At 42.7% G+C, this 10,278-nt stretch overlaps 1 protein-coding gene across 1 annotated transcript; it reads left to right on the top strand.

Moving 5' to 3' along the window:
- The first annotated feature begins 962 nt into the window (after positions 1–962).
- On the top strand, positions 963–7,218 carry LOC148530697 (forkhead box protein A4-A-like). Its single transcript, XM_088468422.1, has 2 exons — positions 963–1,031; positions 6,085–7,218. Exons 1-2 carry the CDS (start codon positions 963–965, stop codon positions 7,216–7,218), a joined length of 1,203 nt encoding a protein of 400 aa, XP_088324548.1.
- The last annotated feature ends 3,060 nt before the right edge of the window (positions 7,219–10,278 follow it).

Below are 10,278 nucleotides of genomic sequence, written 5' to 3'. Positions count from 1 at the left end.
TGTAATTATCCTCAAATTAAATCTGAAAGTCTGCAGTTAAAGCACATCTTGTTTGTTTCATTTCAAAGCCATTGTGCTGGTGAATAGAGGCCAAAATATTAAAATTCTGTCAATGTCCCAATATTTATGCACCTGACTGTATACTTCATATCATGCATATGTGAAATGCAGAGCTATGACATTTTTACATCCACTATGGACACTACGGAAACAGTCCCATTGTATCTAGATAAGCTGCCCTGTATAACTGTGAGCTTCTGAGGTTTGTGCTGCAATGATGGGTCATTACACTGTCTATGGAGTAACTGCCCTGTATTACTGTGAGCTTCTGAGGTTTATGCTGCAATGCTGGGTCATTACACTGTCTATGGAGAAGCTGCCATGTATAACTGTGAGCTCTTTTGAAAGGAATGTGCATAGGACTAGAGTTCATTCTTTAGCACTTTCACTTCATGGTGGTCAGGTGAAGTTTCTATTAAATGGTGATTCCCACCATATAGATGTCCTGAATTTCAGACAGGAAGACCTACTTGACAATACATTTCTAGAATGAAAATGCCACCCTGGCCCTAGATCATTGTGGATGAAGAACTACTTGATCCTATTAGCATTTTGACGAGACGGACTTGTGATTTGAAAAAGAGAAGGATAGGAGGTGTGTGTGAAAGAAATGAGTCAGGGGGGTACTACTGACTTCCTTTGTCCCAAAGTGATTTAGCTCTGCAGGTAGTCAGTGGAGAGGTCACTCAGAGACTGAGTAAAAGGGGCGGAGACATATAGGGGGACAGGCCTATTTAAATTACCTGTGGGGTTAGCCTTTAAAGTCTCAAGGGACTGTTTAATAGGGACAAACTTCTGGATTGATCACTAGAAGGATCATCAGTAACATAACCTGTGGATTGGTGAACATCTCAAGGTCTGCGGCGTGAGGGACTTTAATTCATCAAGGCTGCCTTCAGACCATGCTCAATAGAGTCAAGTTGGAAATAAAAGACTCAATGGATTGGGATTCCTTGTACACAGATAATGAGGTAAGGATCCTGTCTGCAAAATTCTTGATAGAAAGTATATCCATTTTCTTTCTTTTAAAGCTTTTCTCAGGAATAAACATGTCAGATTGCACAATTAGATCTTACCATACCAGGCCATGAACATTTCTAGAGATGGATGAAGTATATTACTTGGTTGGTAATTTTTCTTTCCTAAATACTTCACACTGCTCATGCTTCCAAGTTTTTCCTCTCAGTGATATATAAGATAGTAGAATTGGTTGGTTCACCAGTTTGTGATTAAATTTGAATCCTCAAACCATAACCTGGGGTTGGTTCTATGGGACCAGATTAGAAAATCCTTTTTTTGGTTACTTGTTTGGCTTATAGATGTATAATGTTTTTTAAGTTGTTACTTTACATCCAATTGTACAACTCCATCTTCAATGGAAGTTTTACTAACAAAATACCCCATCCCCTTCTTACTTAAAATGCTGGAACAATGCTAGGTGTCAAAGAACTAAAGTCTGGTTTTTACAATTCCATCTATATGTAGGCTGTTCTATAGAGATCTATAGGGCGCAATGAATGAGATTTGCAGTGTGCTGAATATTCCTGCTGTGTTATGGAAACTAGCACAATTTTGAGCTGTCCAGTTCTCTGTTTCGGTTAGGGAGTACTCTCATTTGCAGTGCTGTGAGAGGTATATGGCCCAGTTTAGTGCGGTAAATGACTGTATTTATGGTGGTCCTCTCTGACCATTCGTTGGGAGTTGCTATGATATTGGTATTATAAATGTGTATAGGGGGGTATTTATCAAAGCTTTGAATAAGATAAAATTATGCAAGATAATATGCTAACCAGTCAGCTTCTAACCTACTGTTTACAGGCTGTGTTTGAAAAATATTACTTAGGAGCTGATTGATTGAAACCTTATCTTTTACAATTTTTTCTCTTGCCAAGATAAATACCCCCTAAAGCTGGGTACATCCTAAAAGGTATATCTGCAGATCATGGTTGTTCATACACACTGAACGACCGTCATCATGCCACGGGTCCCTGTGGCTACACAGCCGATGCGATATGTCGTTCACAGACATATCGCTGGTACACACTGGCTGACGCACCCACGCAGTGATGTGTGGTTAGCTGAGGCAGAGCCTTTGCTGTCATACTTCGGTATACTCAACAGTTTTTACTATAAAAATTATAAGAAAATGTAAAGAAAATATTATAAATATCTTCTTTGTATTATTCTGATAATGTTATAGTCAAAACTCTGGAGTAATAAGTGTATGACATGTGAGGCACTGCCTCCCTTATCTAAATTTTACGCACAATGTAAAACACATCTGATCAAAACACACCAAATTTCCAGCACTATATACTGCTGCACATTTGTATAATGCCCAAATGAACCCTTGGGTTCCTATATGTATCTGTAAACCTGGCTCTGATACTAGCCAGTGCCTCCCCAGCTAATTACCGCGCCATGCATCACTGCACCCACGATATATTGGCCAATCAATTGATTGGCCAATATATCTGCCAGTGTGTACCCAGCATTAGGCTCGGAATACTAAAAGATGATCAGTCCAGAAAGTTTTTATTTTTGTGTGTTACACTATTCGGCCATATGAACATTATAGTCACTAATTATAGTCACTATATTGTGTAAGAAAGCATGCTATTAATATGTAGCAACATACAATGGGTCTCATTCAGACCCGGTCACAACCGCTGAGTGCTTGCAACCAGGTCGATGTGAAGGCCCTGCGCACGCACAGCAGCCGCATTGCGCATGCGCAAACCCCGGATCAGAGCAGGATGCTCCCTGGGACTTGCGGTTGCTGAGACCCAACCTTAGGGTCTTGTCGCAAGCCCCGATGGTCGCGATGGTCAAGACCATCGCGACCATCACCCTGGTCGGTCGCTAAGCTGTGGGTGGTAACCCACAGTTTAGCTAGCGACCAGGAGGCCGTACTTAAACAAACAAGCGGCCGTCCTCATTCAGAGAGAGCGATCGCTTCTTGCAACCGCCTCTGATTGAGGGCCAATGTCTGTTCCCTGGCTCTTTGCACACATTCTCTTCGCTGAGCAGCTGATATGATATTGTTGCAAAAGAGAGAGCGGAGATGCCTAATTGTTATACAATATACAGGGTTTGCTAGATAATACAATTTCAATTTTAAGACAATTTATGGGGAATACACAAGACATTGCTGTTTACGTCTGGGTCGAAAGGGTGAAACACAGCATTTATCAAATAATTAAACTCTATTGTTAGTCTATTGTTCATGTTTGGAAACTACAAGTTCGTTTGGTTTGCCTGGGGCACAGATTGAGGGAAAAGGAAATGCTACATTGTGTACAGTGTAATCCTTTTATGTATATTACAGCCAGCAGGCACAGTGTAGGCCTCTCAGCATAGTGATCTCGGCATGAATACCACACATCAATGTTTTATTCAAAAAGCAGGCATACAACATGACTGAGAAAGATGTAACAGCACAATGTAACCTACCACTGCAGTAAAGTGAGAGCCACTTTCACTTATAATGATCACATTTTGAATAAACTGTACAATTAAATAAAAAAAACAAACTAAAAATTTAGCATAGAACTTGCAACTACAATTTTCTACTATTGTGCAATAAGGAACCACTGGGGAATTTCTGGCTATGTGATGCTTTCACACAAAGCATGGAATTCCAAGGTGACTGAAATATTCTTATCAGTGGGCATTTTATATATAGTATACACGCAGGGGCATCTTTAGAGAAGAGGGGGCCCATGTGTATCCCCCATCACAGGCCCCCTCCTCTCACTTCGGCAGGCCACCGCAGAGTCAATAGACTCTGGGCACTAGAGTGTGCCCAGAGTCTATTGCACAGATCACCAGGGAAATAGTGCGGCGCCCCTTTTTACCGGCAATTTCCTCACAGTGCATGTGCAAAACGCCGGAAAAATGTCATTTTCCGGCGTTTGAGCAGAGCCGGAAGACCCGACGTGGGACCTCGGAGAGGCAAGTTTTACATAATACACCCTGCACACATTATAGATACGCCCCTGTATACATGGGATGTAGTCGGCATTCAGGCATGCAGGATGCTGACGGTCTAAATACCGGCGCCGAAATGCAGACAGCGTTGGGATCCCGGCACCAGTATCCCATCTGCTGGCATCCTGAAGGTAAGTATTGGCAGTTAGGGGAGAGTTAGGGTTAGGATGCAGGGTTAGGGTTATGCACTAAGGGAGGGTTAGGGTTAGGCACTGGGGAGGGAGGGTTAGGTTTAGGGTGCAGAGAGGGGGATTTTAGGTTTAGGCACTAAGGGGGGAGGTTAGGTTTAGGCACCGAGGAGGGAGGTTAGGTTTAGGGGGAGGGAGAGGGGGAGGTTAGGCTTAGGCACTAGGCGGGAGGTTAGGTTTAGGCACCAGGGAGGGAGGGTTAGGGTAGGGGTTAGGGTTAGTGCTACCATACTTACCTATGGGTGTCGGGATTCTGACTGTCGGGATACCAATGTCTGTATGCTGACCAGCGGCATCCCGACTGCTGGTGACCCATACCCAATCGGTGTATGTCCCTCAAATGTTTAAGTTGCTACTTCTGAAAGGACAATTAATACAGGTATTTCTTTACATATATTGATGAAGTGTTTATGTTCAGAGAACTGTGGGCCTGATTCAGACCCGTTTGCTAGGCTGCAGTCGCACGCAGCCATCAGCAGCCAAAGTGTGCAAATCCCACATTCGCTAACAAGACATTAGCACGCCCACTATGTCTTGCCGTGCGATCGCAGTATGTTTTTAGACGCCCATCAGCCTGACAAAAGATGGCCACTTTCCCTTAATGACATAGGTCATCTCCAGAAAGTGTACTAAACAATCGGTAACATCGAGTAACATCGAACCCATACGCAGCACTTGTGGCTGACCATACCCTACTGCAAGCACTGTGAGTGCTGCTGTGTTTAATTCAGCCATGTGACGTGTATGTTGACGATGCGTCTTAATTATGCATGCCCCTGAAAGACACGACTATGGGCCTAATTAAGATCTGGTCGCAAGCGCTGAGTGCTCGCAACCGGGTCGATGGTGGCCCACAGCGCATGCGCACAACGGAGTCGGCTCCGTCGTGAGCATGCGCGAGACCCGGCTAGCGACAGGTAATCCGTCGCTCCGGGTCTCGCACAAAAAAGGGGGTGAGCTGTCGATGTTCAGTGACAGTTCACCCCGTTTGGTGGGCTGGCCGGGGGGGGGGTGGCTGCCCAAACAGAGGCGTTCCCGAGGGAACGCTTGCTGTTTGGGGGCGGCCCCACTGACATCACGAGTGATGTCAGTGGAGAGCTTCCTGATCTGTTAGAGCCGAAAGCTCTCTGGGGCTTGCGATGAATGAGACCCTACCACAAGGGTCTCATCGCAAGCCCGATGGTCGCGATGGTCAAGACCATCGCGACCATCATCATGGCCGCTCACTATAGCTGTGGGTGGTCACCCACAGCTATGCGAGTGGCCAGGAGGCCGCTCCTAAAAAAAACAGGGCCCACCCTGATTCAGAGCGAGCGCCTCTGAATCAGGCCTATGTTTGCACCACACCCCCCCCCCGTCACCATCAACAACACCCCCTGTCACCACCTACAAATGGCACGTACTGTCACTCATGTTTGCGGAGCATCTATGTACAGGGTGCAAATGCTTCCCGATCGCATAGACTAGTTCTGCTCATGCGTACAAGACGCACGCACACTGCGTCTTGTACGCATGAGCAGGTGACAAACATTGGCAGGCTACATGCGAACGCAGCCCAGCGAACGTGTCTGAATCAGGCCCTATGTGCACATAATAGTAGTACGTAGTTGGAATATGATGCCACAAACGTGCCAATATATTATGTATTTTTTGTTGTATATTAAATCTGAGTCATGAGCCTTTGTCTGGGCTGTCCAAATCCAGTGCTCACCACTGTTGTCTATTTTGTTGTTTTTAATTATTGCAGGTGAAGACGTTTGCTTGACTCTAACTGATTATTTATAATTTATGTGATGAAACTTAGATTCTAATTTTTAATCTCTGGTATGCCTTATTATTTTCGTAGGTGTATTCTGGACTACACAACTTGAATAATGGCATTCAGACAGCCCCCTTTTTGTCAAATGATATCTCCACAGTGACTCCAACAATGACCTACATGAATGAACCCATGGCGGGGCCCGGCAACAGCATCCAGAACAACCTGGGGTCCCTCAACCCTCTGGTGCACAATATGGGAGGTCCAATGGCAGCTCCAGCAACTTCATCTGCTTATCCCTTAGGTTATTGTCAAGGAGAATCAGAGTTTCAGAGGGATCCTCGAACCTATCGTAGGAACTACTCTCATGCTAAGCCTCCTTACTCCTATATCTCACTTATCACAATGGCCATTCAGCAATCCCCAAACAAGATGATGACGCTGAATGAGATCTACCAGTGGATCATTGACCTCTTCCCTTACTACAGGCAGAATCAGCAGCGGTGGCAGAACTCTATTCGTCACTCATTGTCATTTAATGACTGTTTTGTTAAGGTTCCACGCTCTCCAGAGAAACCAGGAAAAGGATCTTATTGGACTCTCCACCCAGATTCTGGAAATATGTTTGAAAATGGATGCTACTTGAGGAGGCAGAAGAGGTTCAAGTGTGAGAGGTCTAGATCTGGGTCTGGAGACATAGAAAAAAAGTCTAGTAAGGTTGGAGAGGAGATATCAGGGGTTTTGAGGGAGTCTCCAGCTGGTTATGATGACAGTTCATCCTCACAGTCTCCTAAAACTGTGGTGAACAGGGTTGAGAGGGACTCAATGGTGGCCAGCATTTCACAACCAAATGGGGCTTCCACAGTGGGCATCACCCCTACGTCTGAACAAGGAGGGTCTACAACACAGCTCTTATACCCATTAAGTCTCTCTGGTGAGGCTTTTCTTGGCATGGTAGGAGAAGATGCCCAGTTAAAGCATGATCCATTTCCTGGGAGACATCCATTTTCTATTACACAACTGATGTCTTCTGAACAGGCTCAGACATACTCCAGTAAAATAGATATGTGTACAGCCACTGATCACCATGCACACTACCCAAATTATACTTCTGACTACCATAATATTACCAGCAAAAATGGAATGGACATGCCCACCTCCTCTAATGATGCCAGCTACTATACAAATATGTATTCAAGGCCAATTCTCAGCTCTCTGTAAAAAGAGTAATTGTTTTTATACTGTCATGTCTAGAATGTCTTATTTAATTCCATTCCAAAAACGCAGTGATCAATATTCTAAACTAAGACTCAGAATATCACTTAGAGGGTAAAATATAATGGTTTTATATTATAAAACTATTATATTTAGTTTTATATTATTATATTATAATTTAATGGTCGTGCAGTAATATCAGCATTCTAGCTTTTGCTGAACTACATATTCCATGATGCAAGGACACATACTTTCATGAATGTACCCTGTATTGTTAACCATTGTTTGCCTATATATTTGTTCTAGGAACTGTAGTGTACCAATAACTGCAAGGCTAAAGGTTTCTCTTGCCCTACCTAATGGGATAAATATGTATTACCCATTCCTAAAATAAGTGCCTGTGATTAACATCTTAATTATTTTACTTTCCCAAAAAGTTTTTCAGTATTTACAATTTAGACACAGCTCCTCCTTTCTCCCCAAAAACTCATCGAGCTATGAAAATATTATTGCACTGGATGTCAAAAGTCATAGACTGGACCAATATGTCTAGGATCTTTGCAATACTGTATTAAAATGTGTATATAATATGTAATGTTTTTTCTATTTGTATATTTAAAATGAGTGAAAAACACTTGCTCTTCATTTTAACCTTGTACATTGTACATTTAACATACCGGACAATTTTCATATTCATGTTTGTGCTGTTTTTGAATATTAATATATTTGTTTAATTAAAGCTGATTGTATGTCTATCTTTTAAATATATATGTCATGTATTGCAATGTTGGTAGGGTAGGGGAGGCCTATAGTATGCCTGTAAAGGTACAGTTATTTTGGCCACCAGTTCTGCATCTTGGATTTGACGCAGGGTTGGTTGGTATTTGGGCGTATGTTGCTCCCGAACTGCCGTGCATGGAACAAAATGTGTATATTTGTATATATGCAGATTTATACACATGTTGTGGTGTGTCCATCCCTTATGTGTGTGCTTGGGTTGCTAGTCATTATCAGTGCACCTACCCTTTACTAGGTGCAAAAGATACTCCCATGACTCTGTGAGGACATTATGTTACAACCCAGTTACACCTCTTCAGGAATAAGTGTAGATGTGACTGAAATGCATGCACCCTACATCACCTGTACTTAGGTGCAGTGGCGTCCCTCCCTATGGTGTCACCTGGTGTGGGGAGGGAAGCTGTGCGCGCGGCTTCAGGGTGTGGCCTCCGGGCAGGGGGCATGGCCCAAATCCCCATAATCCTGTGCTTATTACATTTGGGTGTGTGCAGTGCTGGCTTCCTCACAGTGTCAGGAGCCTAGTGCTGCACTCGGCTCTGCAGTGTAGCACCCGGCTCCTGTCACTGAGAGGGAGTCTGCACCTTGGTGCTACCTGTACCTCCCTTGTGATGCCACTGCTTAGGTGCACTTAGGTACACTTAGTTTAGGCACATACGCAGTGCAAGGTATGTTCTGATAACAGGCGGGCATTGTCCCTTGTGTCTGAGTATGATTTTAAAAAGCTGACCTGGAAGCAAAGAAGTGAATGTGCGTTCTCAAACTGAATATAGGTGTACACACTGCATCATCATTCAAGAGAAAGAGTTGTGGTTCATGCATTTATTGCAGAGATTTACTTGCCTGTTATACAGCATTTATAATAGATAGTTTTGCAAGAGCCCCTTAAAAATCTTGTATTAGCAATGTTTACGTTAAAGACATTCATCAGCCCTGGCAGATACTGTATAGCTACAATTTGTATTGTTTTATATTTATAATGTGTCTGTTATTATTATTTTTATTTCATTTAGACTATTAGAAGGACTGTTAAGGGGCACATCCACTAGCAGACCAAAAAATGACTGCACGATTACGACATTGCAATCGTGCAGTCATTCCACAGTCTGTGCTGTGCTGTGCCTACACTGAACGTTCAGTCATTCAGTGTAGGCACATCAATCATCCCTTAACATGCTCAACCTGACGTTATCGAAATGACCAGTGGGAGCGCGCATTGCTGGTCGTTTCCGACATTAATGTGCCCGATTCATGCCCTATTCATGAGCGATTGAACAATAACGATATCGTTATTGTTCAATCGCTCACTGAAATCAGCAAGTGGATGTGCGCCTTCAGAACAGAAACAATCAAGCAGGAGAAGCAAACACCTGTGAGCCTGTGTGAGCTCACAAAGATGGAAAAACCAGCCACTATATATATATATATATATATATATATAGATATATACAGTATATATATATATATATATATATATATATACATATATACACAAATATGGGGTTGGACTAACTGTATCAAAGCTACACATGATTAAATTCTTAATATAATATAAGAGTAAACCATAACAAATTTGTACATTTATAAAAAAACAATATACTTAATACATAAATATTCTAAAAATAGTATAATTGCTTAATAGGTTAGTTCTATAGATAATATTTACGTGCACTCTCCTGAAACCAATAATCAAGTGCCGCTGTGTTTTTTTATATAAGCCTGCAAAGCTGTGTGAAGTTTTGCTCAAAATATGAACAAAATCCAGATTGCAAGGGTAGAACATTGATTGTATTAGTAATTATCTGACTCATTTTATATATGAAATTATTTATATAACATAATATATATCAATGTATCCTCATTATTATCTAAGTCATATAGCTGCCTAGATAGCACATATTTATTATCGCTAATTGCGGCAATAAGAAATTGCATATCGCCGGCATGAATTATTATTTCCATGCAGGGACAGGGGAATCCGGTAGGAGCTCATCCCTGCAATATGTAAAAGTATCTGATCACTTTACTTCTGTGTGCCGGACCCAGCCACGCTACTGCGCATGTGTGGTCTGCTGATTGTGCATGTACGAGTTGTCCATTGCCAGGGAGGGATCCTATAGATCCCTCTGCCAGCAATTGTTAAAAAGTGTAGCCCATAGGCTGTCCCCGTGTGTTGTCCAATAGATGCAGATGGTACATAATATTTGCAGCAGGCTTGCCTACCCTCCCGATTTGGTCTGGAGCCTCCCAAATATTGGGTGCAGCTCCCGA

This window comes from Taudactylus pleione, unplaced genomic scaffold, assembly GCF_031769625.1.
Source record: "Taudactylus pleione unplaced genomic scaffold, aTauple2 ptg000085l, whole genome shotgun sequence".
Taxonomy (NCBI): domain Eukaryota; kingdom Metazoa; phylum Chordata; class Amphibia; order Anura; family Myobatrachidae; genus Taudactylus; species Taudactylus pleione.
This window is presented reverse-complemented; position numbering and strand designations above follow the sequence as displayed.